Source organism: Myotis nattereri, assembly GCF_964212035.1.
Source record: "Myotis nattereri genome assembly, chromosome: X".
Lineage (NCBI taxonomy): Eukaryota > Metazoa > Chordata > Mammalia > Chiroptera > Vespertilionidae > Myotis > Myotis nattereri.
Window position 1 is genome coordinate 149073777 of NC_138078.1, and position 16473 is coordinate 149090249.

The following is a 16473-nucleotide window of genomic DNA, read 5'->3' on the forward strand; positions in this document are numbered from 1 at the left end:
ACTAAACGCAGGAGCTTCCCCCTGGTGGTCAGTGTGCTCCCACAGGGGGAGCGCTACTTAGCCAGAAGCTGGGGTCACAGCTGGCAAGCGCAGCAGTGGTGGCGGGAGTGCCTCTTGCCTCCGTGGCAGTCGGACATCCCCTGAGGGCTCCTGGACTGTGAGAGGGCGCAGGCTGGGCTGAGGGACACCCCCCGGGTGCACGAATTTCAAACACTGGGCCTCTAGTAGATACAATAATGAGTGTGGCTGTGCCCCAAATAAAACTTCATTTATGAAACATACAGGAGGCCATATTTTGCCAAACCCTGAATTAAATGAAAATAGATCAGATCAAAATTTGCTGGATGCTTAAAGCAGTGCTTAAAGGAAAATTTTTAACATGAAATACATATACAGTTGATCCTCATTATTTGTGAATTCTTTATTTGTGAATCTGCTTACCTGGAAAAATTTATTTGTGACCCCAAAATCAATAAAAGTTTCTTCATGGTCATTTGTGGACACTCACAGAGTGGCATAAAAAAGTTGCCTGACATGCATGGTCCCAGGTGAAAATGAACAAAGTGATGCTTTGCTTCTTGTTTCAGCATTCATTCTGTAAACAAGTGTCCTTTTCATAGTCTAGTTAGTGCCACATTTTCCACATTTTGTTCTTTTTGTTGTGATTTTGCTATTTTAAATGGCCCACAAATGTAGTGCTGAAGTGCTGTATAATGTTCCTAAGTTTAGAAAGACTGTGATATATCTTACAGAGAAAATAGCTGTTAGGGAAGCTTCATTTAGGCCTGAGTTATAGTGCTGCTGGCTCTAAGTTCAATGCTAATGAATCAATAATACATACTAAAGGTGTCTTTAAACAGACACACATACAATAAGGTTATATATTGATTTGCTTTATCATATGCTACACATGCATGAGCACACACACTTCGATTTTGTTTTGCTGAGCCATTTGAAAACAACAGATATCATAACACATCAGCATGCATCGCCTACATAACCACAATACCATTATCATACTTAAGGGCCTTAAGCAAACAATGTTCCCATCTCAAAGAAAAACAGTACTCTGTCCTCCAGAATCAGCACATCTTCAATACATATAGGCAGACAGCAACCCTTCAGAAAGTCACACTAACTCTAGATCCTCTTTTTGCAGACATATTTTCAATATCTGAAATGTACTGGTAGCATTTGCCCACTGGGGTAAACAATCCTATTTTTGCATGGGAAATTAATCAATCATATCAACTATATAAAATACTATACCATTTTAATTATATTTCTTACTTTTCATGTATGGTCAAAGCACACTGAAGACAGAAAGAATCCTTATCAAGTGCTTTGTAATTCTGGACAGTATAATAATACAATAATAAAATAATAAAAAATAATAAAACACATAATAAATGTGATTTTTTCAGAACTAAAGCAATAGAATAGAAAAAATGTAATGTCTGATTTCTAATTATCATATAGGTCTTTTTGAATGATGTGAAATTTTGACATTTCTGAATAGTAGTAGGAAAACACACAAAACAAGTGAGAAAGAGAAGGCAATGTAAGAGAAAAGCTAAAGGCCAGAGTAAACCAAATCAGCATCTCAAGAGGATAAGTACAAAAGTGTACCAATCAGCCAGAAGGTACCTTTGTCCAGAAGTTGAAGGAATTCAGGTGCTCTTTCCCGAAAAACCCTCTCAGCATCCTCAGCTTTCATGGATACTTCCTTTGTCCGAATCAGGAAAAAACCTAAATGAACCATCTGTGGAAAACAGAATTTCACTTAGATTTTAAAATGACCTTCTGAGATTAAAACAATATTTCCTAGTACATTTCTGTATAAAATATGACACAGTATGCTGAGTTTTGTTTTAGTTATAACTCTAATTTGGGTTGTTTGCTAAACAGGTTTTCACATATACAAGATTCCTTCTTCCAGATGGGTGGTTCTGCTTAAGAACTGATACACAATGCCTACTGCTAAGATTAAGGATCAAACAAATGTGAATGATCCCTCAAAATTTTAACCCTTTTCGGTCCAACGTCGAGGCTGACTCGACACACCAGGCGCTAGGAGCAGGTCCAACGTCGAGGCTGAGGTCGACACTGCAAACCGGTTCAACATTCAATCCCGTCAATTAATTTGGACCAGACTGTTTGAATTCCAAAAATGAAATTGGACCGCAAAGGGTTTTAAATATAATTAAGATTTTTTTGAATAGATGGAAACCTTAGTTTTGTGATAACGAAAGGAGAACGGTTAAGTAAATTATGGTGCATTGACATGATAAAATACCATAGTTCATTAAACATAACAAATAATAAAATGGGGAAAAGCTTGTATAACAATGTTAATTTTTAAAAACATGATACAAATTTATAGAGCATAGCACAATAATGATAGATTATATTTATGGAGTACTTACTCTGTACCAGGCATTTTATGCACTTTAGGCACTATTATTATCCTCATTTTACAGATAAGAAAACTAAGGCACAGAGTGGTTAAGAAACCTGCCCAAGATCACACAACTATTAAGTAACTGAGTTATGATTAAAACCCAATTGATTGAGCCCAGCTGGTGTTGCTCAGTGGTTGAGCACTAGCCCATAAACCAGGAGGTCATGGTTCAATTCCTGGTCAAGGCACATGCCCAGGTTGCAGGCTCAATCCCTAGTAGCGGGCATGCAGGAGGCAGCCGATCAATGAATCTCTCTCATCATTGATGTTTCTATCTCTCCCTCTCTTTTCCTCTCTGAAATCAATAAAAAACATATATTTTTTTAAATCTAATTACTCAAATACTATGCAGCTGTATAAAAGAAGGATCTCTTACTCTTTGCAACAGTATGGATGGACCTGAAATTTATTATGCCAAGTGAAATAAGCCAGTCAGAGAAGACAAATATCACATGATATCACTTATTTGTGTAATCTAATAAAATAATTAGTCCTGAGGCACGGAGGCATGGAACAGACTGACATATCTGGGGGAGCGGGAAGAGGTTAACCAAAGAACTTATATACTTGTATGCAAAGTCCATGGACACAGATAATAGTGTGGTGAAGGCCTGGAGGGGGGTTATAGGGGCTGGGCGGAGGGAGGTAAAGCAGGGGAAAATGTGGGATTATCTGTAATATTGTCAAAAATAAAAACACATATATATTTAAAAACCAATTAATCTCATTACAGACTAAATAAAAAAGACTGTTCTTAAAAAGAATATTCTTTAAAAGACTATTCAAAGTACAGTAAGTATATTATGATTTTTAAACATATTTCTACTCTTCTTTATTTCTATAGTTTTCTTCAATGAGTGCATATTAATTTTTAAAATAATTATTACTTTTTAAAATGCAGTCATTTAACCACTTCACTTTTTAGCAAAGTGTACTGGGTTTTTAATAGGAAAGTAACATATATGCTCAATAAAGAACATTTGAAAAAAAACCCAAACATCAACCAAGATGCATACTCAAAGACGTCACTGCCATATGGGCATACTTCCTTTCCATACTACCTTTTACCCTCCCAAGTTTACTTTCCCCCATTACAGAAATAATACATGTTCATTGCAAGGTCCATAGAACTACAAAAATGAAAATACCCTTTGCTTAATTCACTTCCTAAGAATAACCATAACTGTTAATGTTTTAGTATCTATAACTTTTGAGACTTACCTACTTAAAATAGATCAGATACTTATATAATCTACAACTTTTCCACATAACTGTGAACATTTTCCAGTTATTCTATAATATCAGTTTTAATGATTAATAGTATTTCATCCTATGACTACATTATTCCCATTCCATCAAATTGGATTCAAACTCAAATTATCTTTTCACAGCCCTCAATGCTAACTCAGGAAAAAATTAAAAAGTAGCAGAAAATTACATAGACATCACTGCCAGATGATGACTGCAATATTACCTAAAACAATCCTACATCTGTTTCTAATTTTCTAGACTGCTCGTTACCTCTCATTTTATAGTCAGACACATAAACTGACAAAAGTAAGATGACTAATTCAAAATACCATTACCTAAAAACAAATAATGAACTCTGAAACATGATTTCACTGTAAATATTTGAAGAGACTCTTTTTCATGAAAATTATTCTACTTTTAGAGACTTGAAAATAGTGGTAACTACCCAACTTGAATTATGTAACACTTCTAAACAATTCAAATTAGATTTATTCTAATTTATCCTGTGCATATCTGTCATCTAAGTAACAGCCAGCGAAACTGATTTTTAGGTGAAATAACCAAGGCCCAGTACTTCTCTTGACTCCCTATGAAAGGTGCTTTTTGCTTTACCCAGCTTTTCTGGACCCTCTCAAGTTTTATACTTCCTATCTATAAAAGAAAAAAAAACATTATGACATGTTTAATTTGTAGAAATAACGGAAACAAAATTCCAGACATGAGTTTTCTACATTGTAGACTGTATATCTACAAAAGGTAGTCATTTTTAGCGTTTTTTCCCTAAAATTGTTCCTTTTGACATAACTGTTACAACTCTTTAAAAGTCTAATCAAAAGAGACTTGCTGATATTTCCATTCACTTCTCCATTCCATGTAAGTTTGACTTTTTAAATTCAAACAGACTCCTCCTGAAGAATGTCTGATGAATGGATAATCAGAAATACTGCCACTGCCTCCCTAAAGGAGCACCTATCAACACAGGAACTGCTGCTTCTGGAGCCCCTACAGCCCTAGTTATATTTCAAGTGGAAGCTGCTACCCAAAGAACCTTTCTCTATTCACAAACTCACCAAAAGCCCCTGTTCATGAGCCCATGACCTCTGCTATCCTAGCTCCCACCTCATTCTTCTGCACCAATTTCTCCTTAATGGCAATAGGGCAAAGGACAAAAAGGAAAGTAATGTAAAGGTTGCTCTCATGGTCACAACAGGCTCTGAAAGTTGTATTCCTAAATGTCTTTCCCACTTCCTGACCAATTAAAACCAGAAGTAAATTTCCCCACTAAATAATTATAAAAGGTCAAGCTTTACTATGCAGTACTACACTTTGTGAACTTCCGTGGAATTCATTTATTATAAAGAATGGAAGTTCTTTGAGGGCAGAGAATTTTGTCAATGTATCTCCAACCCCAGCATATACTAGATTTCAACAGCTCTAAGTTGCCATCAATTGTAAGATGCATTTGAGATAACAAAAATGTACAAAAACAAATGGGCATCCTATAATCAATGAAATATAGTAACAGAGTAACTCGCATGTAATACGTGCTTAATAAATGCTTACTGAATGGGATTATATTTTTAAAAATTTTCTTTGGGAAAATATTTTGAAACCTAAACATTCAGCTTACAGATAAATCTGTAGGGGGGAAAAGACTATAATTTAAGGATTATCTGTATTTCTCATAGCCAAGTTGAAAAGAATGAAAGTTCTCTGCAAAGTGGTGTGTTTCTAACCAGGTGTATGTTCATCTCTCTCCTCTCTCTCTCCTTACCTCATCAATTAGTTTCATGGCATTTGCGATAGTATAATCACCAGCAAATAATACCACTAGGCATGACTCATCACTGTTCTTCTGTCTCTGACCGTGGGTTACAGGAACGATACTTCTATTGGCTTCTGTGGAAATGCGGACAGCTTGGAGCTCATTGGTAGTAGGCAGAGGAACATAGTTGTGAATAACAGCATTTTCTGGAAGAAGGCTCCAGTTGACTTCTCCAGACACAGGTGTAAAGTCATGGATATTACTCCAGTTATTATTGAAGATACTTAGCCCTGCATCTTTGAACTGGAAAGCTAATTCAGGGTAGTACCATTGAAAACAGCCAAACTTGATATTTGTGGAAGACTCAATAATGGGTTGAGTGGCACAGCACAAAAAGACTTCCAGCTTTCTACAGTCCCGCACACGAAACTGTTGGCAGGCCAGTGCGCACTTGCAATCTCTGCAATTGCGGAAAAACACACTGCCTTTCACAGGTCCCAGAAAAATGATGCAGTTGGTACAGTCATCAATAGTAATTGTAGCAGAGTGATCAAAAATATAGATGTTACAGCTCTCACAGTCTTGAATGAGAAACTGTTGTCCTGCCACTTTCCCAGGTAAGCGACCCACTGTTTCATTCTTCAGTCCACTGAACATGTAGTCTTTTGGATCAACCTGTGGGGACAAAACACAGACCTTGAGTATTATTAACATTATTTAATAAATATTGTCTATGGGTGCCAGGCATAATTCTTAGTGCTGAAATAATACTTCCTACTCTCACTGACTGTAGCATAGTTAGAAAATGAATAGAATATTTTTTTTTCAAAAGGCATGAGGGGAAAAACAGGAGAAAACTGTTATAGATAAAGGAAGACTCAAGGACATATCAACCAATGTGTGGACAGTATTTGGATCCTGTTTCAACATACCAACTGTAAAAACACTTTTTTGAAACTACTGAAGAAATTCTCACACATACACACACAGAATACTGGATGATATTAAGGAATATTTCAGCTCTGACCTTTTTCTTTAATTTTTTTTATTGATTTCAGAGAGAGGAAGGGAGAAGGATAGAGGGATAGAAACATCAATGATGAGAGAGAATAACTGATCGGCTGCCTCCTGCACGCCCCCTACTGGGGACTGAGCCCAAAACCTGGGCATGTGCCCTTACCATGGGTTGACTTCAAACACTGAGCCACACCAGCCCAGCCTGACCCGTTTTCTTTTTCTGATGCTTTACTTTTAAAACTTCTGCTTCTTAAAACATTCTGAAATTGGAAGTACACCCACATAGAAATATATTTCTCTATCCTTCCATAAATTAATGAATGGGTCTTAGTTTCTAAACCCTGATTGATTTCTGCAATATACTCCAGAAAATGGAAGAACCCAAAGGTACAAGTCTGAGTCAAACATTCATTGAGCTATTCCGACAATGTAATTTTTCAAATGCCACCATTTCTATCGTTAGATACTCTAATCGAAAGCTCACATAATTTTATAAATAGTATGCCTGGAATCAGTCAGATTCCCTTTTTAAAGTTTAACTGGCCTATCAACATATAGTCACTAAAAGGGCATTTTTCCAAATTACTTTTGAATCTACTTGCACTGTTTTACCTCTTTGTGGGTCTATAAATTTTATGCAGAACTATTCATGCACCAGAAACAGGCTCTCATAGATACAGTACTAAAAATCCAATCATTTAATCACGGTAATCATTAGCAAACTATCTTAAAGTTATTTACTCAATATTGCACAATAAATGTGGTACTTGTTTTACATAATGCATTAGAAGGAACACTGGTCTGTAGTATGAGGATGTATTTAATCTTTGACACCAGACACTTGATCTACTGGCATCTTGATCTTGGACTTCCCAACCTCTAGAACTGTGAGAAAATTTTCTGTTGTTTAAGCCACCCAATCTATGGTATTTTGTTTTAGCACCCCAAGCCAACTAAGTGTGGCTGCCATGGCAAAATAACAGACTGGGCAACTCAGATAACAGAAATTTATTTCTCACATTTTTGGGGGCTGGAAAGTCCAAGAGATCAAGGTACCATCAGGGTTGGTTTCTGGTAAGAAATTTCTTCCTGGCTTGAAGATGACTGCCTTCCTCCTATATCCTCACATGGCTTTTCCTTGGTGGGTACAGGGCAAGTTCTCTAATGTCTCTTCTTAGAAGGACACTAATCCTATCAGATCAGAACCCCACGCTTAGGACCTCATTTAACCTTAATTACTTCCTCATCTCCAAATGCAGTCACACTGGGAGTTAGGGTTTCTACATATGAATTTGGAGGGTGGGGGGCAGAAACATTCAGTCCATAACAGCTGCCAATGCTGAGGAGTTCAATGTAATTTACTATTTTTCTAAGAATTTTCTCTGGACACTTCAGTTCTTGTTCATGGAGAGAAATTAATCCTATAGTTAAAGAATTCTATAGTACAAAATTATCTGGACTCTCGATATGGTCTATAAAGAAGAAATCTAGGACTTATGTTGCTGTACTTTTTGAACAATTACTCAAAGTTCTTTAAAATAAAAGTTATAAACAACCTTAAGCTTAGTACCATAATAATGTTGCAAGTAAAGTGCCTAAAATCACAAACATGGAAAGGCCATGTTTTAAACTACCTTTTTCACAAGAACCACTTATGAAGTAGGTTAGTTTAGGCTGTATTTCTTACTATGATCTGTAAAAGGTAATGGATATACTTTCAAAATCAGAGAAATGTTTCAGGAGTTGGAATTCACCTGATACAGCTACTAAACTAAGTTAAACATTATTTCCCTAACAGAAGACAAAAGTGAACATCTTAATCTTTTACTGCGTAGTGATATAAAATTTTCATTGAAATTCATCTCACACTGTTAAACTTCCATAATGATGATCTGAGATGAAATAATGGAATATGTTAATTTCAATGGAAATCCAGTCATGATAGAAGTTCAAAATAAGACCCAGGAGTATAAGAAACGCTATATAGGTTCCAGCCACCATTCTAAGTGCTTTATAATTATTCACTCAATCCACATAAAAATCCCTATGAGGGTTGTGTACTATAATTATCTCTGTTTTATAGATGAGAAAATTGAGGCCTCCAGAGGCTAAATAACTTGCCCAAGGTCATGGGGTAAATGCTTGAGCTCAGTCTCAGACCTAGGCAGCCTGGCTCTTAAGTACACAACCATATTCAAACAGAAACCAATATTAACTAGGTATGTAAATTAACGGCACAGAATAAAGAGTTCAAAAACAGACTTAGATATTTATTGACAAAGGCAATTCAATAAAGAAAGGATAGTCTTTTAAACAATTGGTGCTAGAACAACTGGACATCTATATGTAAAAAATAAAAAGTATTTCCCATACTTTGCACCATATATAACAATTAACTCAGGATGGATCATAAGTCCTACATATAAAACCAAAAACTGTAAAACTTCTAGCAGAAAACAGAGGTGAAAAAATTTTTGTAACCTTAGGTAAAGATTTCCTAGATGTGAAACCAAAAACACAATCCAAAAAGGAAAAAATTTATAATTGGACTTCTATCAAATTGAAAACTTACGTTCTTCACAAGACACTGTTAAGAGAAGACAAATCACTAATTGGGAAAATTTTTGCAAATTTTTATATGACAAGGGACTTGTATCTAGGATGTATAACCCAGTAAAAATGGTAAAGATTTTTATAAACACTTCACCAAAGGAAATATATGGATGGCAAATGAGTACATGGAAAAATGCTCAAAATCACTAGTTATTGGGAAATGCAAATTAAACCACAAAGGCAAATTAAACTAGATTCCTATTAGAATGGCTAAAAGTTTTTTTTAAAAACTGAACATAAAAGTTCAAATGAGGAAGAGCAACTGGATCTCTCATACATTGCTGATGGGAATGCAAAATGGCACAGCCACTTCGGAAACTAGTTTGGCAGTTTCTTATAAAAGTTTAATATACAGTTTCCATATGACTCAGCAATCCCACTTCTAGGTATTCACCCAAGTGAAATGAAAACTTATGTTCACTCAAAAACCTGTATGCAAAGATTTATGGTAGCTTTAATTATAGGTACTAAAATTGGAAACAACCCAAATGTCCTTAAACTGGTGAATGGATAAACAAACATGGTACCATCCATACAGTGAAATACTACTCATCTATAAAAATGAACGTATCATGCTAAGTGATAGAAGCCAGACTTAAAGGTTATCTATAATAATAAAAGCATAATACGCTAATTAGACCGGAGGTCCTTCCAGACAACCTTCTGGACGAAGCCGTAGTGGCGGGGGCCGAGGCAGAGGCAGCTTCCGCAACAGCGGGGGCCAAGCCCCTTGCATGAATTTTGTGCATCTGGCATCTAGTATATTCTATGATTCCATTTATATGATATTCTCAAAAAGACAAAAGCAAACTGATCAGAGCCTGGAGGCAGGGTTGACTACAAAGGAGCATGAGGATATTTAGGAGGATGATGGAACTGTTCTGTATCTTGATTGTGGTGCTAATTACTGACTACTCATTTGTCAAAACTCAAAGAACTGTACACTTAAAAGGATAACTTTAAGGTATGTAAATTATGCTTTAATTAAAATAAACAAATTACTTAAAATTTAAACAGTAAGTCAGTTTCAGGGTAACATAGCTATGTAACTGAAAGGTTATTTCACACAAATGCAAATATCAGTGCCACGTAATTACAGAAATAATAAATACCAGTACCTTGACCTTTATACACTGATGATGAGAGAAGATGAAGTATTATATTTATACTAGAGGTTCAATGCACGAAATTCGTGCAAGGGGCTTGGCCCTTGCAGCTGCGCCTTTGTCCGGACGATCATTCTGCTGTTTGGTCTAATTAGCATATTAGTTCTTTATTATATAGGATTAGCTCACATGTTACTAAATACATAAACACAAAATCGAATTATAAAATTTTAGAATTGGAAAGGATTCTCCACTATCAACTAATCTAACCTTAATTTAATTTTATATCTTATCACATTCCCTGTGTTCACCCAGATTTGCCTGAATGCTTCTAGCAATGCTTACCTCCCCTCATGAGATGCTCAAAGAATTAGAGAACTGAAAGGAATCTTAGGAAAATGGGGACTAGAAAAGCTAAATTATTTTATCAGTGAGGTGAAGTGGAGTGCAGAATACAAATTAAAACCCAGTTCCACACACTTTCTATTCCCTGTGCTTTTCCCCTTTATCAAAATTTTATGAGTGAAGAAATTGTAATGCTGCTGGTGGAAATGTAAAATCATACAGACACTTTGAAAAACAGTTTGGCCAACCAGAGTGGCTCAGTTGATTGAGCGTTGTCCTGTGCAGCGAAGGGCCATTGGCTTGATTTTCAATCAAGGGCACGTACCTGAACTTCAGATTCCATACCCAACCCCGGATGAGGCATGCTGGGGAAGCAACCTATTGATGTGTCTCTCTCACATTGATGTTTCTCTCTTCCTCTCTTCCCTCCTTCCCTTCTACTCTTTCTGAAAATCAATGGAAAAAACATCCTTGGGTGAGGATTAACAACAACAAAATAAAATAAAAAGGTAGAAACAACCTGCATGCCTATCAACTGATCAATGGATAAATGCATAAAATATCTATTCTATAGAATGTTACTGAGAAATAAAAAGGAATAAAGTACTGATACATGCTACAGTATGATCTCAAAAACATGCTAATTGAAAGAAGCCAGTATCAAAATACCACATATTGTATTATTCCATTTATAAATGTTCAAAGCAGGCAAAGCTACAGAGATAGAAAGTAAAAGTGTGGTTTACAGAGGCTGAAGAGAAGGGGAGTGGGTATGGGTTTCTTTTGTGAGGGATAAAAATATTCTAAAATTAGATCATAGTGATGCTAACATAACCCTGTGAACTTATTAAAATAATGAACTGTACACTTTAAATGAGTGAAATGTGTGGTATATGACTTATATATCTCTCAGTAAAGCTATTTAAAATAAATAAACAAAGAACTATTTATTTCCTTTAAAAAAACACAACTTTATGTAAAGGATTTAAAAAGTATGTTAACAAATTTTCTGACACTCCTCCCATCAAGAGGTCTTCTTCCCTTGGATGTGGGTGGACATTTGTGGTAGGTATAGCTTCACTTAAGAGGCTAGGTCAGTGATTCTCAACCTTCTGGCCCTTTAAATACAGTTCCTCATGCTGTGACCCAACCATAAAATTATTTTTGTTGCTACTTCATAACTGTCATGTTGCTACTGTTATGACTCGTAATGTAAATATCTGATATGCAGGATGGTCTTAGGCGACCCCTGTGAAATGATTGTTCAACCGCCAAAGGGGGTCGCGACCCACAGGTTGAGAACCACTGGGCTAGGTAGAAAAAGCCATGCAGCTTCTACCAGTTTCCCTTGAGGACACTTGCCCCTGAAGCCCTGCCATCATGCTGTGCAGAAGCCTGGGGTACCTGATGAGGCCCCTGGCCCCAGGCTAAGCTCCTAGCTAAAAGCCAGCATCAACTTGCTAGCCAGCTCTGTGATTAAGCCATATTGAAAGCAGATCCTCCAGCCCCCTAGTCAAGCTGCCCCAGCTGATGCCACAGAGAGCAGAGCCAACCCTAATAAGCCCTACACAAATTGCAGAGTTGTGAAAAAATAAATACTTGCCATTATTCTAAGCCATTACGTTTCGAGTGGTTTGGTACACAGCAATGGATAACCAGAACACCTTATGTACTTACAAGGCTAAAAACAGCATCTAGCCCCCTACTCAATGCAGACACTTCTTTCTGATCTGAATGTTTCACTAACATTGAGATCAGTTACTCAAAAAGCCACACTTCCACTGATGAACAACTCGGAATTATGAACTACTTTATGTTTAGACCAATTCTGTCCTTCCCTACATCTGGTCTATTTCTATCCTCAGAGGTAACCATTACTGTCTAATTCCTCTTCCTAAGAACAGGCCTTTATTAAATAGTTGAGAAATCTTTAGCACTGTCCCATGTTATAGCCAAGGAACGGGAAATGCACGAATTGGCTGCTTTATCCAAAATTCCATAACAGACTGAATTAAAAAATGCAGTTACTTGAATCTCTGGTATAAGGCTTTTGTTTAGCATTATCCTATCCTATATAATAAAAGGCCAATATACAAATTGACCAAACAGCGGAATGACCAGTCGCTATGATGCACACTGACCACCAGGGGGCAGACGCTCAATGAAGGAACTGCGTCCTGGTGGTCAGTGCACTCCCACAGGAGCGGGCCTAATCTGTCAGTCGGACATCCCCCGAGGACTCCTGGACTGCGAGAAGACACAGGCCGTGATGATGGACACCCCCCCCCCCACCCCAGTGCACTAATTTCATGCACCAGGCCTCTAGTTCCTATAGAATATAGAATATGAGGCAGATGTAATGGATACAAGATGTGCTGTCCATACTCAAAATCACAAATTTCATACTTATGCCATGAAGACTATTTTCTGTACCAGTCCACTCCTCTTCCCTCTGGTTGTACTAAAATATTCAACTCAAAAAAGCTAGTCAGCTAGTCAGCTCTTCAAGGGCAGGGGTAATTCTTCTAATTTTGATTTTTCCCTGGTATTTGAGTACATATACATATTGAATACTTTGCATTGCTATGGGAGGCAGCATATGGATAACAAGGATAAAAGCATTTCTTTCCAAATGATTTAAACACAGATCTTACACTCCAAAAATATTTCTCACTATGTCAATGTAGTAACTGTACAATTTTTCCCCCCGAAGTCAGCAGCAATAGAAAATGAACTTCTTACACTCTTGATTACAGTATCAGTCACCATGACAACACTTAGTCCACAAACATTCTTTCTAATTGAGACCATTTCTCCTAGCTCCAGTCCCCTAAGACTGGCCCAATTACACAACTCAAAACCCAAAACCCAGAGGGTGCCTCTCAATAAAGATACTCTGATTACACAACGTAAGGAAAAATTTAAACTTGCTTTTTCCAAGTTGTGAGGAAACTTTTCAGGCCCCACATTTTGTTTTTACACCTAAAGTCTTGCCAGCTGAATAGTAATTGTCTGATATAATTTTAAAACTGCATATGCTATACTCCATGATCACATTATACAAACGATTCTGTTAATATTCATGCAACATCTCATTTATGTTCTATGGGCTGTATTTGCATTCTATTGCTTTTAAGGTACAGTTAAAATCTTCTGAGAGCAAGAAAAACCATGTTAACCTCAGTAATAGCATCATTAGACTAATACAGAACATTTGCACACTAGCCCAAATGAGAGGTAAGAAACTAGAAAAAAAAATCTTTAAATCATATAAAATGTAGCAGGCTATCATAAATGATGAAAAAATGGTGGTGTCTCCATTATCTTGAAATGTAAGATAGTAATTCTCTTTCTCTAATAGTCCAAAAGATTTTAAAATGGGGCTGTGTTTCAGAATCTAATGCACATTTAGAAAAAGTTTGATTAGTTGAGTTGATCAAAATTTTAACTTTTACTATAAACATACCCAAAACCATGAGCTTATTTTACATACCGAGTAACATCTCTTAGATCTCTACAACTAAAGAACCTAGTAGTGGTCCCAAAGAATGTTCCCTGTAAACTGAAAGTTTATTGTATGCTAATTTTGGGGGGGAAAGCTTAGATGCTGGCATCCCCTATTCTATTTTCAATGAGTTTACTTAGTCAAAGAGCAAAAGAAAAAAAACACCACAGGACACACCCATTTATCTGAAAGGAGCAAGATTAACTAAAAAGTGAGATTCCAAGTAACCTGAACATCATGTTAATGAAGTTTAATTGTAAAACAATTTATTATGACGTAATGACTCAAAGGGCAACCAAGATGACTCTAAATAAAAAAACAAAAGCACTTTAGTTTAGTTTTGGTCTATGAAGTCAAAACAAAAAGCTAAAATAAAAACAAATACACAGCCTTCTCTATGGTAGACAGTTGAAGCTTAAACAGCATTGTTAGAAATACTAAGGCTGAGCAAATGAGTCTTTAAAAATGCCCACCAATAATTTTAAACCATAGGTATAATCTTCTTGTACGACAGGAAGCACATTACTTTCCATTCCTATATTATAAAATGCTGCTATAATTAAGGATAAGAGAGTATAAATACACCATGAAACCCAGGAACAATCTGAAAGACAGGAGCAGAAATATGGGGCTGAGCATCCACTTTCTTAAATCTGGCACTTGGAGAACCGAGTTCACATGAATACATTCTTCTGGGGATTGGAAATCACACAGGCAGGTCTGCAAAATCAAAACATTAACAAGAAATTTCCTATAAAGCATTTGCGGATAAAGATATGTTACGTTAACCAGGGAGAAGTTAACTTCATGACACCCATTTTTAAAAAATCTCTCATTTTGTTTGGAAGAAAAAAAAATTGGATACATCTATAGTCTTTTACTAAACACAAATGGAGAACTATGTAGAAAGAGGAAGCCTTATGAAATTGATGACTAAGTGTGTTTTGTGCAAGAGTGGACATTTTCCAAGTTTGTAAAAATGTTCTGGCTCTATGTGAAAATAAACATTAGAGCGTTTTCAAGCATTTCAAGCAATTCGTAAATTCTGCCTGCTTCATGCTAGTTACACAGTCTGGACACACATTCCACGACTGATCCGATTTTCATGACTCCTTTCGGGTCACTGAACGGGGCGGGAAGCCGCCGTGGAACAGCCCGCGGGTGTGAGCCAAGTCAGCAGTGAAACAGGCCAATAGGTACCGGAGCGACTTACCGGCCCGCGGCGGACAAAAGACACAACGGCCCCAGGAAGCACACGAGCCGCGAGCGAGATGAGAATCAGTCCCGTGTGTAACTCGAGGACCCGACCCAACCCCACTCGCTCGGCGCTGCCCGGAGAAACGAGCAGATTGGAGCCTCGGGGCACGGCCGGCTCTCCTTCCTCCCCAGGACTCCATCCCGGGACCATGCGGGTGTGGAGCGGCAGGAGAGCCCCCGGGGAGTGAACTTGGGCATCTACCGGGTCAACGGCTCAGCCCCCTCAGCGCCGCCCGGTCCCCCGGGGTCCCGCCCGCTTCTTCGATCCCTCAAAAAGTCATCCATCCCGACTTCAGATACCGGAGGGAGGGACGGGGAGGAGGAGGAGGAGGGAGAGAGACCGCCAGCTGTTCGGTCGCTCCCCTCCGCCCTCCCGGGCCACAAGGGACCCTGGCGGGGCGGCTGGGGGCGGGGGCGGGGGCGGGGGGGTCCAGCGAGCAGCGGCCGCGGGACCCGGGTTACCTTCTCGCGCTGGTCCCAGCTGTACTGCTTCGGCGGCTCCTCCTCGCCCTGGGGCTGCGCCTCTTTCTCCGAATTCCGCCTCTTGGAGAAGCAGCAGCCCATGGTCCCTGCTGGGGGACTCCCGGCCGCTCCTCCCGGCCGGCCCGCTCGCTCAGGTGCCCCCCCGGAGCTTGGCGTGCAGCCCGCGCGCCCGGTCCCCGCGGCTCTCCGGTCCCCGCCTCACGGAACGGCCCGGTCGCCCTCAGCCCAGTCAGCCCGCGAGGCCTAACAGCCCGACTCCCCTTCCCTCTCAGTCTCCCCGACGACCCGCCACGGGCTATGTCCGCTCTGCGCCCCGCGAGCCAATCAAAGCCCGGCGAGCAGCCCCGGCGCCGCCTATCGCGGGAGGCCGATGCCGGCACACAACCAATCAGCGTCTTACGCCGGCGCCAGCCCCTGGGGGCGGGCCCGGCCCAGCTGCCGGGGCGCACGCACTGCCGGCCCCGCCCCGCCTCGGAGTCCGTGGGGGTCTCTAGCTGTTGGGAAGGAGTCCTTGCTCCGGAGCCCAGTGTTTTGGCCCTTAGTCCTCAGTTTCCAAGTTCGAAGTACGGGGGCATCCTTAGTCTATCGTTGAACTTCAGTTTTTTTAAAAAAATATATTTTATTGATTTTTCACAGAGAGGAAGGGAGAGGGATAGAGAGTTAGAAACAT

The 16473-nt window shown here is 38.9% G+C and overlaps 1 protein-coding gene across 1 annotated transcript in view; it reads right to left on the minus strand.

Moving 5' to 3' along the window:
• The window catches only part of RP2 (RP2 activator of ARL3 GTPase), a 28103-nt gene extending 12026 nt beyond the window's left edge, over window positions 1-16077 (minus strand). The window contains exons 1-3 of the mRNA XM_081081159.1: window positions 15783-16077; window positions 5487-6152; window positions 1648-1762 (exon numbers count right to left, since the gene is read on the minus strand). Of these exons, the coding sequence (XP_080937285.1) occupies window positions 1648-1762; window positions 5487-6152; window positions 15783-15884 (883 nt within the window). The 5' untranslated portion in view covers window positions 15885-16077. The remainder of the gene's footprint in view (window positions 1-1647; window positions 1763-5486; window positions 6153-15782) is intronic.
• Window positions 16078-16473: the final 396 nt, after the last annotated feature.